The sequence below is a fragment of the Myotis nattereri genome (genome assembly GCF_964212035.1).
Source record: "Myotis nattereri genome assembly, chromosome: 3".
Taxonomy (NCBI): Eukaryota; Metazoa; Chordata; class Mammalia; order Chiroptera; family Vespertilionidae; genus Myotis; species Myotis nattereri.
This window is the reverse complement of record NC_138077.1, coordinates 70,705,460-70,721,527: the sequence shown is the minus strand read 5'-3', so window position 1 is coordinate 70,721,527 and position 16,068 is coordinate 70,705,460. Positions and strand designations below refer to the sequence as shown.

Sequence of the window (16,068 nt, the reverse complement as noted above, 5' to 3'; positions counted from 1 at the left end):
TTTTTTAGAATTTGCTGAGTAAGCTTCCTGTGGGAACCCTGTTCAGAGTACTCCGGATGTTCAAGGCCAATCTGAGCATGGGAACCTTAGTCAGGATGTTCAAGGCCAAGTTGCCATAGGCAGGTGCAAGGACACAGCAGTTTTACTGTATGCACTGTGCAGACATGCCTTTCGGTAGCCCAAAGACTGTTGTCATTATTTGGCAAAAAGCTTCTTTTGTCTAAGTTAGTATAAAGTATGTTACTGAACAACCAGTAAGTGGCTACTGTTATGTGAGGCTGCCTGGTTGGGCTACTTTGTGTAATAGTTCCTAGTTTTCTGAGGTGGCTTTTATGTAGAGCTGCTGTGTGTACAGCAGCTGCTTAGTAGGGCTACTATGTTCATAGAGTTCCTATGTTGAAGGCTTCTGTGTAGGAAAGATATAATGTTAACTAGCCTGTGTGAGGCTACTTTGTGGGACTTTACTTTGTAGAACTACTTTATCTGATGGCTCCTTATTAGCAATGGCTACTTGGGCTACAATAAAGACTCTCTCATATACCCACAACTTCTCATGTCTTCTCCGTTAAGGAGGTCCAGTCCCTGGCAGAGGAACTCAGACCCAACAGTTGGCATAGTGGAGCAGGATTCAAGGAGTGAGTACTCCAACAATTGGCACAGTGAGCAGGGTCAAGGAGAAACATACTCCAACACTTCCCTATTGGTAATGGAAAGGAATCTGAAACTATTAAAATAAAGATTTTCTTCCTGAAAGTGACAAAATAGTAGGAGCTTCTACTATTTCTATTTAGTTTTAATTGTCTTAATGATAATACTGGGTAATTTTGAGGGGGGGGGACTTAATGTTATAAACTTTCATCAAAGGGCCTTCTTTAATGTGGTAGAAATTTTCTTCATACCTGTATGCTCAGACATGAATTTTACCACTTGCTTTAACATTAAAGTCTTTTATATACTGCTCTTATATATGTTACTTTCAAAATGAGGGGGGTGGTCATTTCTCAAGGTTTTGGCATTTCTAAATGCTTCCAAGATAGAATTCACTTGTTCGATTTGATCTTCTAAAGTCCCCTGCGATACAGGTAAGAGAAGTACAGGTGATGAAGCTTTTAGTAAAATTCTGTCATGTGGAAAGCCCTCTGTCCCCAGGCCAAATTTCATCTTGCTTTGATAGCAAGGAGTCAAAGCTACTTCCAAGTTTGATGATGAAATGTTATTTTGGAAAAGGAACTCAGAAAAATAGATGGATGAGAGTCTGACAATATAAAATACCCCTACAAATATATGTGGGAGCTCATTTAACGGCACTGCTTCTCTTTTGGTTGGTATTGGCCTGAGTAGGAAATGAAAATGTATATTTTATAGAAAAAACAACAAATACCGTGGCCTAATTTTAAACTTCATTCCATAAATTCCCGCCCCCCCCCCCATTGTTAATCTCCCTCTCTTCTCATCTAATCCTTATGCCTGCCATTTTCTCCTAAAATACTACAGCAGACTCTTGGCATTATTAAATAATATGTTTCTTGGCTACCATTTCTAAGTAATCTAGAAGTCCATGTCAAGCAAAGACTTGTAATGGTATTGGCCTTGAATTTTAATCATGTGTGCTCAGGCTGAAGGGCCAAAGCAGGTCACCTACACAGAGCAAGTCTGAATGACCACTCAGCACCCTAATTGCAATGGCTTTTGCCTTTAAGTCTCAAAAGCCTATTTTATGGAGTTACATGGTATTCAAGAATTTATAGGTTTGCAAATACTATATCCCTTGTAAAATATCATGGGTGCATTGTCCTTTGAATAAGTAAAAGGGCTTTATGAGCAAAGATTTTTATAAAAATGTTGTGTACTATGTATTGTGTTGTATATTATCATAATGTGCAATGGCTAGACCAAACAAACAAATGCATGCCAAACAACTAAAATGAATGCAAAAATGAAGTTATATCTAATAGAGTCCAATGACACCTAAAGAAATCAATCAAATTCAGGAATTCACTGATTGAAAGGAAACTTTTCATGGTTTGAAAACTGGACCAGATTTGCTATTTTGATATACTTCTTACTTTGTATGAACAGCAGAAAACAATCAGGGTTGAATTTAGAAAGCAAAATAACAATGTCAGACAGAAAGATGTGAGGCTCTAACAGCTCAATAACTCATTGATTTTGAATTCCACTCAGTATTACCTAATTTTGTTTTGCATACCAGCTCTTGTGATCTAGTTATCCTCAAATTATTATAAAGCCCATCAACCTGTTAATGAAGCTAAACAAAGTTAGCAAAATGAAAAATCACCAAGGATACAGATAATTAAATAGAGAGAGAAGGTAAAGTTTTTCAGAACCCGGAATGTGATTAGGTTGAGGGTATATCCAGCGGATGTTAGAGTTAATCCAGATGTTAGTGGCAAAGGAAGCGGACTTCTGTTGGCGCATATTTCTGGGAGTCTGATTGCCCACTAGAGCTAAAGGAATTCAGAAATATCAAACGTGGCCATTCAAGGCACTGATGACCCTAGCATTTATAGAATGTGGTTGGACGTTAAGTGCCTAATTTTCAGAGGATCCAATCAACAAAGAGTTGCCCTTTGAAGCAAATTATGTAATTTTATGTTTTGGGGTTATTGGTCTGGAGCCATTAATGATTCTCTCAAGAGGCAAAGACAAAATGACTTTTTCATAATTGTCTAATTGATCTTTGGTTCTTTCCCGCTTCTTTTTCCCTGTAAGTAGTCATGGTACAGCTTCTGTGATCAGTGGGTAGGGCCACTTCACCGCCAAGGTATGTGAATACTTACCAGCTTTTCCTTAGATTCACTCATGGTTGCTATGGTGTCAAAATACTGGATAATATGTTTTGTGTTCACAGTCTTTCCAGCACCAGATTCTCCTCTGCTATGGGAAATTCAATGACACAGTTAACTGGTTCAGATTAAAAATGTAATGAAAGTTAAATAATTTCAACCACACAGGCTAAGGCAAGAAGGGAAAGTTTTATGGAAAAGTGGAACGTAAGAGGGGACTTGAAGGAGATGTAGACATTTAATTCGTTGGGAGAACGGGAAGGACATCTCAAGCTGGAAAAACATCATTAGCAAAAATCTGGAAAGATCAAAGACATTTATAAAGACAAGAAGCCTATTCCTCGTGGTCCTGTTAACAAAAAGCTCGAATGCCTCTACTGTTTAGAGCTAGGTCTTCGCATTACCAACTGTCTCAGAGATTTTCATATAGTGAGGCTACCAGTTGGCCAGGCCCAACCATCTCCTTCAGAAGAGGACCTACCAGTCACTTCACCAGGCAGCTGCAGACTTCCCTTTTATCTTGGTAACCAGCTAACTTTGCAATGCGGGGAGAACACCACGATAAATAAATTTACAGCCTCATCACCCGAAGTGGCACAGGATCAAGGTCTGCCTTTCCCCGAAGGAAATTTAAGAACATAGTCTATCCTCTCTGCAAAGGGCCGAACTCTACCTTCCCTTTAAGCTCTAAGATTCTGAGGTGCTATTACTTTTCTTGGCAAGAGCTGAAGCCAATGGAGACTTCAACGTGTGAGGCGCATCACCATTGCAGAGGAAGACCAGGGACTCCAGCACTTCACTGCCCCATGAGTCTCAGCCTGTCCCCTCGGCCACCAGGAACAGTTCACCTGGCCAGTGCGTGCTCTTCCCATCAAAACTAAGATACAACATGGTATCATTGAATGCTTTCCTTCCTTCCTCTTCCCTCCAAGCTTCACCATCTTTTGGCTCCTACTACTTAATATACCTCGGCCGGCCACAATCAGGCTGCCATAGGAGCCGGTTATCTGTTCCTCGGTCATCGCATTGGAATTTTATAGTCTCTCTGCCTCATTAGCCGTCCAGACCTTTGTGAAAATGATTAATTGGATAGGAGCTGTCTCTAACAGGAAAATGATTAAAGCCAGCGTGTACACTGTGGGCTCCCAGGGATCTCCTAAGTGATCGAGGCAGCCTGGCTGGCACCACATGTGGAGTCATTTCCTGAGTACCGTATTCCTTCCCAGAATATACTCGTATCTAAAGAGCAAACAGTTCATAGACAGCTAATGTGTGTTTTATTCCCAGTGAAATGGAGGTGTCTGTTTCCAGGGGAACTCTCACTGCTGGCCAAAAGGAAAAGGCAAGGCAAACACTTACGTGAAGACTCCAGACTAATCCTCCATCTCAAAAACAGGAGGAAATGTCAGAACATCCTTTTGCCAGAGCTTCTATGTATTGGCATAAAGTTAGTAAAAATCATTCCTTGGTTGCAATTTGAAGTCAGATACAAGGAAAGGGATTTGCTCTGTATATGGTTGGGGGAGGGGGGGGAAAGGACCATTTAAATAGTACAGAGTAAAACGTATTTTTTTCCTGCCCTTATGTATGGCAGTCATAAGAACATATAAATTCTAGGCCTATTTTCTTGTTCCAAATACAAACGGCAACTGACTAATGGGTGACATTTTTGACACGTTAAGCCTTTTAAGAAGCATGGTGTAATAATAGCTGCAGAAAAACTGCTTTACGCCAGAAACTCTGGCAGGCCATCTACAGGGGGCTCACTCTGGGCCAGCCACCGGGCCGAGCATTTTCAATGCTTTATCTCACTTAATTTGAAGTGTGAGCTAATCACCCTCACAACCCTAGGAGGTAGGCTTTATTTTGCCCACGTTTCATCCAGAAGGAAAAGGAGGCTTCAAGTGATTAGGTAGCCGTAAAGGCCACGCTCTGCTCACAATGCCTGCATGTCTCTCAGTGACACCGAAAAGTGGATCAGATATTTTTACCTTTCGTTTTGTAGGGCAGCCACTTACTGTGAAGCATATCCTGAAAGGCGCTCTCGGCAGCACGGAAGATGTGAGGGGGCCCCTCTGATCACCTCAGCCCTTTTGTAGGCAGCCGCCACATCTTTCTGATGCCCTGGAAGCCACTTGTGGGGTTTATGCTCACACAGAAGAGACCCCAATAAGTCTGAGGGAAGTTCAGATGAGAGTTCAGAAAACAGGTTAGAAATACCTCCAGGCTTATCAGCTTTTTCACTGTCAGGTAACATTTGCTTGAATATTTACTTGTGAAAATACTGAAAGGAGAGAGCTTGTGGATTCTTGCAGAGAAGGGAGTCCTAACAGGAAGAGGCAGAGCCAGGTTAGAGTGACAGCAGGCCCTGGGATCACCTCTTCCCCAAGGACAGCCTAAAACTGCCAACGTGTCTGACACAAAACACCTTTCGGAGAGAGAAGATGCTAACAAACAGCTGGCCTGCAGATTTTGCAGGCATTTGAAGCCAGAAGGAATCTGGGCCTCAGCAAGTTTAGGAACCTGATGTTTAAGGCATTGAAGGGAAATAGCTCTCGGGAGTCACTCAGTCACTGTAATGGTTTGTGGCCACAAAAGATATGTCCATGTCCTAGTCCCAGGACCTACGACTATAATCTTATTTGGAAAAAAGATCTTAGCATATGTAATGAAGTTAAGGATCTCAAGATGATATCTGGGTGGGCCTTAAATTCACTGGCTGACGTGAAGATGGAGGCAGAGATTGGAGTGATATGACCACAAGGAATGCCAATAGCCACCAGAAATGGAAAAAGGCAAGGAGTGATTCTCAGGTAAAGGCTCTGGGGGTGGGGATTCTGCTGATTTGATTTTGGACTCTGGCCTCTAGAACTGTGACAGAATAAACTTCTGTTGTTTTGAGCCTCTCAGTTTGTGGTAATTTTGTTACAGCATCCCAGGGAAACTAATACAGTTACACAGTAAGTCAACCAGCCAAGGAGCAAGCTGGCTGCATGTCATGGCTTCTATAGTAATGGATCCCAAATGCCATCACTGTAACCTAATCTGCTCTGCACTGCTTCTGCTGAGTAGGTGTTGAGTAAATAAAAAAAATCTCAGCAACCAACCATCATCAATTTAATGACGGGGGTGAAAAAACACCCCACAACATTCCATTTATTGAGCACTTACTAGGTAATAGGCACTGAACTACATTCTTTCACTGAATCCTCTCAGCTACCCTGGAGAGACAGGCATTATTATCCCACTTTACTGTAACAGTGACTTCAAGAAGATGAGAAACTTAACCAGTAAGTGACAGAGCTGGCATTTGGACACTGGTCTCTCAGCTCTAAGCCTCATGCTTTTACTTTAGCTCAACAACTTCTGGGAAGGGGTATGAATACCGACAAAATAAAAGTGGGAAATGCTAAGACAAGGACCCTTCCTGTGGGCATTCCTCAAGGATTATCTCCATGTGACTATGCTTAAATTTGATGACATCATTTTCACCGAAGAGAGGACTGGGACATGGCAAATATGAGTGGCAACATAATCCATATTTCAGCAATAAAGCATATATAGCAGTGGTTCTCAACCTTGGCTGCACATTAGAATCACCTGGGAATCTTTTTAAAATCCTTATTTCTGAGCCTCATCCTCCGGAAATTCTGTTTCTTTGTTATGGGGTGGGGCCACAACATTAGTAACAAAGAAATAGAATTTCTGGAGGATGAGGCCCAGAAATCAGGATTTTAAAAAGATTCCCAGGTGATTCTAATGTGCAGCCAAGGTTGAGAACCACTGATAGATAGGAATGTAGATCACTCAGTGACCATGGCACCTCTTCAAGGTACGTAGCACAGCGGCTTCACTGAGGCGAGTCAGCATGTTCATGTCTTCAACCATGCTGAACTGTGGAGGATTCATCTGCTGAACTTACTCCTCCTTGACATTCAGTATCTGCAGAGAGAAAAATTTAAGATATTTCCCTATTTTTTCCTATGCTTATTTATTTTGCCATGTATAGCAAAGAATTTTCAAGTCAAGAAAAAGATGGGGCCAGAAAAAGTTAAACCAACCTTCATAGAAGAAACAGGTGTTCCTCTAGCCCATGCTTTATTTCTTGCCCAAAGGAGAAGTTTAAGAAAGTGTTGTTGTTGAATCAAAATGTTCTAAATTGCACTGCCCTAATCCGATAGCTCCTCACTGACTCGGATTGCCTCTGAGAGTACACACATCACTAGTATGCATGATTCGGCTCCTCAAAATGTCTCAACGTATTAGTAGCCTGGAGGTTTAGAAGGAACCAAGGAGGAAGACTCACCCTTTCAGACAGTTCGAAATGTATCCTCTTTCCCATACCTTCCCCAACACACACATCCCAGTTTATTTTTGTAGTCTTTTACAATATATACAACCTGTACTATCTTGACATTATTAACTTGTATATATTTTAATTACTGACTATATTAGACTATTTCCCAGATAGATTATAAGCACCTGAAGAAGGCATTTTGATGTCTTCTTCTATAGTTATTAAAGCCCTATCACAATGCTAGGGACATAGTAGGTATTCAATAAGTATTAATCACTTCATTAATATGGGTGCATTGCTACTATCAAATAGTTGTATAGAGTTGCCCTTAAAAGTTTCCTAACACTATTTCTTACAGCCCTTTTTCTTGATGAATAAATATTGGTATCAGCTGACTTCAAGTTGATGCTAACTTCTCTTTCCAAGGCTCTGACACTTCCTCTATCCTTGATCCAATTTCTACCCACAGTCTTCTTTGACATTATTCCAACAGTAATCTCTTTTTATTTTAGTCCCTTTAATTTTCCTATTTCAAAGACTCTGTCTCTACTGTAGGACATAATCAATGTTTTTCCAGAAGTATTACTCTACTCCCACTGGCTTTATTGCCTTTGTTAGTACTATAAAGACCAACAGCAATGGGAAGTAGAATCACTTTGAATATCAGGAGGAGGAAACCTGGAGCCAGAGAGATGCAGAGAGAAATACAGAGAGGGGCTGGGGAAATGGGACCTCCATTATATGGTGGAAAAACAAACAAGACCAAACAAACCACCTGTAGACTCCTCTTTCCACATCATCAACTTCTCACTTTCTTGCTCTTCTTCTTAGGATTTCTTTTCAAAATCATACTTGTAACCACATTACATTTACAAATCACCTTAAATACTATTGACAGTAGTTCTGGAGAATGTGTTCAGAACAGGCAACCCTCTCATCTGGAGGCCTAATATAATTGGGTTAGACACCAGAGGGTAGTGAAAACACAACACACAGATTAGGAGAAAATACTTGCAAATCATATATCTGATAAGGGACTTGTGTCCACAATATATAAAGAATTATTCCAACTCAATAACAAAAACGCAATAAACTAATTAAAATGGGTTAACGGCTTGCATAGACATTTCTGTAAAGAAGTTATACAAATGGCCTATCAGGATGTGAAAAGATACAACATTATTCATTAGGAAAATACAAATAAAAATCACATTAAAATACTACTTCACACGCACTAAAATGGCTATAATAATAACATGTGTTGGTGAAGATGTAGAGAAATTACAACCTTTATATGCTGCTGGTGGGAATGTACGGTAAAATGATGCAGCTGCTTTGGAAAACAGTTTGGCAGTTCCTCATAAAGCTAGACATAGAACTTACCACATAGAACTACCCAGCTAGACATAGAACTTACCCAGCAATTCCACTCCCAGATATACACCAAAGAGAAATTACAGTACAAAAACTTGCACATGCATGTTCATGGCAGTATAATAGCCAAAACCCAAATTTCCATTAACTGATGAATGAATACACAAAATGTGGTATATTCCTACTATGGAATTTTATTCAGCTATGAAAAGGAATGAAACACCGATACATGCTACAACATGAATGAACCTCAAAATCATTATACTAAGTGAAAAAAGCTATGTTGTATGATCCTATTTCTCTTAAATGCGAAAATAGGCAAATCTATAGAGAAAGAAAGTAGATCAGTGGGTGCCTGGGGAAATTGAGGAGAGACAGGAGACTGACTGCTAATGGGTATAAGATTTCTTTGGGATATGATGAAAATATTCTAAAATTAAATTATGGTGATGTTTGCACAATTCCTTAAATATACTAGAAACTTTGGGATTGTACACTTTAAAGAGGTGAACTACAATATATGGTATATAAATATCTCGATAAGTTGTTTTTAAAAAGTTGGTATGAGCAATGATGGAAAAGAGACATTCAAATCTACATTTTTTTTCTTTTAATAAGAGATTGTCTCAAGGCTAATTGGTCTTAATTGAGTCTTTCTGTTTCCTTATGCAGGACATTCTGAATTTTCCTTTGCCTACCTATTTATATTCCTGTTGATAAGGGTCAAATTCCTCCCCTAATTCCATTAGTGAGTTATACAAAAATCTACCTAATTTGGAATATTTTTATGTCCACGTACTGTTAGGAAGGCATATCAAGACACCATTAGTAATAATTTGAGTGGACTCCAGACATTTACAATTTTTTTATTTTTTAAAGAGTTCAGTTTGCCATCTACAAGTACAGAATTTTATTAACAAACTAACAACATTCCTTTTTTTAATATATATTGTTTATTGATTTCAGAGAGGAAGGGAGAGGGAGAGAGAGATAGAAACATCAATGATGAGAGAGAATTATTGAATGGCTGCCTCCTGCCTGCCCCCTACTGGGGATCAAGCCTGCAACCCAGGCATGTGCCCTTGATTGGAATTGAATCCAAGACCCTTCAGTCTACAGGCTGACTCTCTATCCACTGAGACAAACCAGCTAGGGCAGACATTTACAATTTAAATGGCAATGCTTTTGATCATAAATTATCCAAGTACAAAGATAAGGCTGTGAAAGTCAAACTTTCTGATGATTATACCTGTTTGTTAAAGGATGGTATAGGATATTACACCTTTTTGTTATGCAGTTGGGGCAGAAGTGGAAGGACATTGGAGAAGTGAACCATGGGCAGGGAATCATCTGTAAAATCTACAAGGAGGTATTCATCCAAGTCAGGACAGAAATAGGGCTCCATTCACTGCCATGGGACTGGCAGACAACCTGAGGTCAGTGATGTAGGCAGAGGTTCTGAGTGGGCCATCTCAGTATCACCCTGCTGCTCTGAAAGCTTTAGTGGCAAGGAGAGGAGATGGGACTGTTAACAAGCCTTACTACATATGCCCTGTATGACCCCTTCCAGTCTAGCGTATGTCCTAACACTTGCCCCAACCTTCTCTATCAGAGGTCATAAGTGACCTCCTCATTCTGAAATGCAAGGCTTTCTCTCCAAATCCTAAGTCCCCTAGCATTCAACATTACTGACCATTCCTACATCTCTAGGCTTCTCTGACACTGTGCTATTCTCATTCAAATTACCCCTTTTTCTTGATCCCTTAAACATAATTTGCTTCATAGTGCCTTAGGTCACTATTCACTCCAGGGGGCACCTTAAAATTTTTTTTAAATCATCTAGAAAAAGATGAATAGTAAACTGGAAAAAAAAATACTTGAAACCTTGATGAAAGAAGTGAAAGAAGTTGTGAGTTCCAGAGTCAATGATCTTGACCACCAGCTATGGGTTCACTCTGACTTACTCAATGTTTGTCATTAAATCTTCTGTTGTTGTTGTTAATACTCCCCCATGGGTATTTTTTTCATTGATTTTTTAGGCACCCCAATTGGGGCCGGGAATTGAATCCACATTACTTCCATGCACAGGCCAAAGCTCTAACCACTGAGAACACCAGCCAGGGCTGTCATAAAATCTTTGATAGTAAGTGGACAAGCTTCTTAAAGATAAATGAGGTTTCCCAAGGTTATCAGTGGTATCTCCTACCACAGGTTCTTAATTACACTATTAGAGAAAATATTATTTGGTTAAATTGAGAAACTAGTCATTATTGAGATAAAATAATGATTGCTTTACCTTTCCATCTGTTGTCTCAACGATTATTTTGCCATCATCTCCACTCCCCTTAACCTCAGCCTCAACGTAAGTGTTCTTGCTATCACGAATCCAGCATTTCTTCTTCTCTGGAAAGAAAAAAATGTTGGACATTTTCAATTGATAGGTATGACTTTGTATCTGCTAATTCTGCTTGTTGACTCAGAATCACCAAATACGTAATTGCAAAGTTCAATAAAATTATGAAAGGTTATCCTGAAAAAAAACATCTACACAATGACTGTGTAGGAACAAGAAACATTTCAGCAAGCAGAGGTTGGGAGCATCATATGCCATTTTGCTACCAGAAATTTCCCTGTCCAAACCTTACCCACTCCTCCCAACCCCAGCACTTACTTCCTACTCACAACCCCAGATCCTGGGCATTTGTCCAGGTGATTTGACCCTTCCCAACTCCCTTTCAAAAAATTTCACTCAAAAACGTCTGGTTACAACTCAGTGAAAATCTGGGTTAGTGGCCATGTCTGTCCTTTGGGATTTCTTTACCCCTTAGTTGTTGTTATTTTTGTTGTTATTGTTGTTTTTTAAATTCTCACCTGAAGAGATTTTTCCATTGACTTTTAGAGATGGGAAGAGAAAGGGAAAGACAGAGAGAAAATTCAATGTGAGAGAATCACATTGATTGGTTGCTCCCTGCACTGGCTCCAACGAGGGCTCAAGCCGGGGAAGAGCCTGCAATCAAGGTACTTGCCCTTGACCGGAATGGAACCTGGACTCTTCAGTCCACAGGCCGATGCTCTATCCACTGAGCCAAAGAGGCTAGGGCTAGCCCTTAGCTTTAATTTTGGAATGAAAGCCTGCCAAGGGAATTACATGCTAGATTTGGGGGGCGGGGGAGGCTGAGTAGAGAGAAGACGGGGTTATGTCTGTCATGCAGCATAACTGGTTCTGATCATTTTTCTCATGTATTATTTTTCTCTTCTCAATCTCCTCACGATCCCAAGACGCATCCAAGCAAAGCAGCCCTCCACAAAAACAATTAACCAATAAGAGGTTTCTGGTACAATGAGGCAGAATTCATACACACCTGAGGCAGCTTCTCAAGTTCTTTGCCACCTGAGACAGATAACCAGGGAAGATGAATGAAAAACACTTTTAAAGCAAAGTGAGTCTTACCAGAAGCTCACAGAAATCCCCTGATACAGCTTCTCAAGTAGATAGCCTTTGGCTGGAAGGGGGAAATCTGACCCTGTGGCACAGGTGAAGCCTTGCTGCAACCGTGGCAGTAACACCGACTTTGTCACCACCACCTCTGCTGACACATGCATTACAATACTACGAGGCCGAAGGCTTCAGGACAGGACCCTCACCAGATGCTCTCCCAAGAGGTGGGGAGACGGACTCTGGGACAGAATATGTGAGAAGGAGGTCAAGTTGGGCAACACTCTTTTGCTCACTACTTTCTTACCCTTACCATCTACTGTGCTCCCTTCCCTGGTTCCCTGATTGCAACCAATTCATCACTAAAACTGCTGGGCCAGAGGATTTTTTTTATTCCTATTTGACTGATTTTGTATTTGCTTCTACTTGTTATTTGCATTTTAAATACTGGGCTTGCATTGTATCTATTCTTTTGGACTCTTTTTGCAAAAACGGATTTTGCTTTGTGTTATTTCTATGAAAACAGGCTTGTTTATGAAAAGCACCCATTTTGCATACATATTGCATATTTAAGGTAAATACACTGTATTTTAAACCAAATGTTATCACTTGGAAAAAAAACATGGCTATCACCTGGCACAGATTTTCCCCCTGCACACACACCCCCCCTTTTTTTTTTTAAAGAAAAAGAACCAAAGAAAAGAGATTAAGAAAGTTGCCCCGCTCTGGCTGGTTTGGCTCAGTGGATAGAGTGCCAGCTGCAGACAGAAGGGTCCCAGGTTTGATTCTGATCCTCAATTACAGGCTCAGTCCCTAGGCCTGGTGGGGCATGTGTGGGAGGCAACCAGTTGATGTGTCTCTCTCAAATCACGTGTCTCTCTGTCTCTTCTCCTTCCACTCTCTCTCTCTGAAAATCAATGGAAAGGTATCCTGGAATGAGGATTAACAGAAAGAGAGAGAGAGAGAGAGAGAGAGAGAGAGAGAGAGAGAGAGAGAGAGAGAGAGGTGTCCATAGTCACATAGCTAATTAGTGGCAGTCATTAGACTAATGTCCAGATATTAAATCACCTACCTCCTTAATCAGAATGTTTCCAATACAACATGCTTCCTCTATCTCATATGCTAAACTTTTTCCTCCATTGTTTCTCTCAATCATCAGGTTCATCCCCTGCCACTAAATTAACAATTTCTTTAATCATTCTTAGAAATCGTGAGAGAAAAGAATTTTTTGAAACTGTTACCTGAGTCCCAGGCCTTGACAGGAATGTTTTTGAATATTAAGTAAATTAACTCAGTCAACTTTTAATCCTTTGCATTCATAAATAATTACAGAGATGGAAAGGAGTCAGCAATGGATTAGAATGAGGACACCTGGCTTTCCTAGTAATAAAATATAAAGAATGGTCTCATTTCTTATTTCTTTGGGCCTTCATTTTCTCATCTGTGAATTCAAAAGTTTTGCCTATTTGATTTCATAATTTTAGATGATTGAATATATTTTCAAATATAATGGTAACACTTGTTTATTGAAGAAAACTTTAAAAGTATGAAAAAAATTTTAAAATACCACCTATGATGGAACTCAGAAAACCATTAACTGTGTGAAGCATTTCTTTCAAGTTTTTTCTAGAGTACTGATCAAAATTGGAGTACTCCTATATTCAGTTTTGTAGTGATTTTAAGTAGATTATTTACCTGTCCTTATATAAAAGTCATTTACTTTTGGCTTTGGGATGGTGTTTTTTCTTTATCTCTAAAAGCACATTTCCTGACACCCAGCAATTCTAGTTTCCTGTCCCAGGTGTCATCCTATTGCATTGTGTTTGTTTTCCCCATTTACTGTCTCATTTGATCCTCATGGATGAAGGCAGGCAGAGTAAGTATTATTATATAGTTTGACAGATGAGGAAACAGAAGTTCAGTAAGAAGTGATTTGCTCTAATTACACAGCTAGAGAACATCAAGGACAGGGAATTTGATCCCAAGACTACTTGCAAAATACTTTTATCACATTGCTTTCACTTGGCCTGAGTTCCAAAAAGCATAATGTATTGTCAGCTAGCCCAGGGGGCGAAAAACTTTTGCTGACTCTCATCTTTTTGCTGCCAGTGCATTTCCATGAGGAAGCATAATTAGGCAAAAAAAAAAAAAAATTAAAAATTATGTGATCGTTATATTTTAAGTAATTATTTAGAGTGCCGACTGAGCCTACTAAATGTATCATCCAATTATCTCTAGAGCCTGGGCTCGATTTTTATTTTCTCCCTGGAATCCCTGTGGTCTGGTCCTCTGTTATCTCACTACCTGTGATAAGCTTCTGCATGACCAGCTCTGACCTCGGGGATGGTTCTGTTGTTGTATTTGATTTGATGGATTATAATTAGCTTCTCTAAAATGCAATCACGGTAATGAAATTCAATGACTGGAGACTGGGAACTGATCCAGAACTGGTCTATGATGGAAATATAATGTCCTACATAACTGGCTTGAATTCTAATTGGTCATATTAAAGCCTGATGTTGACTAATTTTGAGTACTAGAACAACGCTCAGTCAGTATTTATGCTACACTACTGAATCATTTTGGAATTAAGATATGTAGGTGGCTTGATGCTAGATTACACAGTGAATCTGACTCCAAATCTCCAATTAAATTGGAATTCAGAAGATGGCCATGCAGCCCAGACGTGAAAAGGGCGAGGGGAAAACACATCATTTATTTAGAGAATTTCATGTAGCACTTAGCCTTTATCTTGAGGCTAAATCCTCATTAACCTTTGTTTTTGCCTGTCACTACCAATAAATTATTAATCAGGGTGAGCAAATCTCCCAATTATCTTTTGTTTAATGTTGGCTGAGTGACCCTGTTGACCTAGAAGAGAGCCAGAGGGCAAACTCAAATAATAGTATATTCCCAAGAGGCCAGAGACAGTGTCTGTTTTTCCTGCCTTCCCAGTCCTTTCCTGTCTTCTTTACAGTAAACAAGCCCAACTTACAATCTAAGTCTCAGTCCCCTCCCTCTATTATCCACTGACAACTAGGAGGTTTCTGAGAAAGGCTTTACCTGGGGTCACTCCTGCGGATATCCTATCTGATAAAAGAGAAACATGGTAATTGGCATACGACCGCTACCCTTCCCATTGGCTAATGAGGGCAATATGCAAATTAACTGCCAGCCAAGATGGCGGCTAGCAGCCAAGCAGCTTGAAACTAACATGAGGCTTGCTTGCTTCAGTGACGGAGGACTCCGATGTTCCACGCCTGCCGCTGCAGGCCTCTGAGCTGCAACTCTAAGCAACTATGTAACAACTATAGGAGCTAAACAAAACCCCAGAAAGCTGCTTTAGTCCGCCGGGCTTCAGCCAGCAGGATCGCAAGATTGTAAGCAAAGGCCAGAAACCTACTTTTAGCAGCGGAGGCCTAAGAGCTGGAGGCAAGCCTCAAAGCTAAAGCTGGCCCAGAATAAAAAAAAAGAAGAAAAGAAAAAAAGGAGCGGTTGGGAGCTTCAGTCACCCCCAGCCTGAAAACAGCCCTCAGCCCCTCACCCAGACTGGCCAGGCACCCCAGTGGGGACCCCCACCCTGAAGGGTGTGTGACCAGCTGCAAACAGCCATCATCCCCTCACCCAGGCTGGCCAGGCACCCCAGTGGGGACCCCCACCCTGAAGGATGTGTGACCAGCTGCAAACAGCCATCATCCCCTCACCCAGGCTGGCCAGGCACCCCAGTGGGGACCCCCACCCTGATCCAGGACACCCTTCAGGGCAAACCAGCTGGCCCCACCCGTGCACCAGGCCTCTACCCTATATAGTAAAAGGGTAATATGCCTCCCGACACTGGGATCAGCGTGACAGGGGCAGCGCCCAAACCCCCTGATCACCCTGCGGCTCTGTGTGTGACAGGGGGCAGGGCCACAACCTCCTTATCCGCCCTGCTCTGTTCGTGACAGGGGAAGGCGCCCCAACACCCTGATCAGCCCTGCTCTGTGCCTGATAGGGGGGAGCTCCCCAACCCCCTGATCGCCCTGCGGCTCTGTGTGTGACAGGGTGTGGCGCCAGAACCCCCTGATCGGTCCTGCTCTGTGTGTGACAGGGTGCGGCGCCCCAACCCCCCCACCCCAACCGGCCCTGCTCTGTGTGTGACGGGGTAAAGCCAT

At 41.2% G+C, this 16,068-nt stretch overlaps 1 protein-coding gene across 1 annotated transcript in view; it reads right to left on the bottom strand.

The window, feature by feature from the left end:
- The window catches only part of MYH15 (myosin heavy chain 15), a gene marked incomplete at both ends in the record, with an annotated part of 149,873 nt that extends 138,967 nt beyond the window's left edge, over positions 1-10,906 (bottom strand). The window contains 5 exon segments of the mRNA XM_081085999.1: positions 979-1,071; positions 2,802-2,898; positions 4,826-4,952; positions 4,955-4,982; positions 10,775-10,906. Coding sequence (XP_080942125.1) covers positions 979-1,071; positions 2,802-2,898; positions 4,826-4,952; positions 4,955-4,982; positions 10,775-10,906 — 477 coding nt within the window.
- Between the last annotated feature and the right edge of the window lie 5,162 nt (positions 10,907-16,068).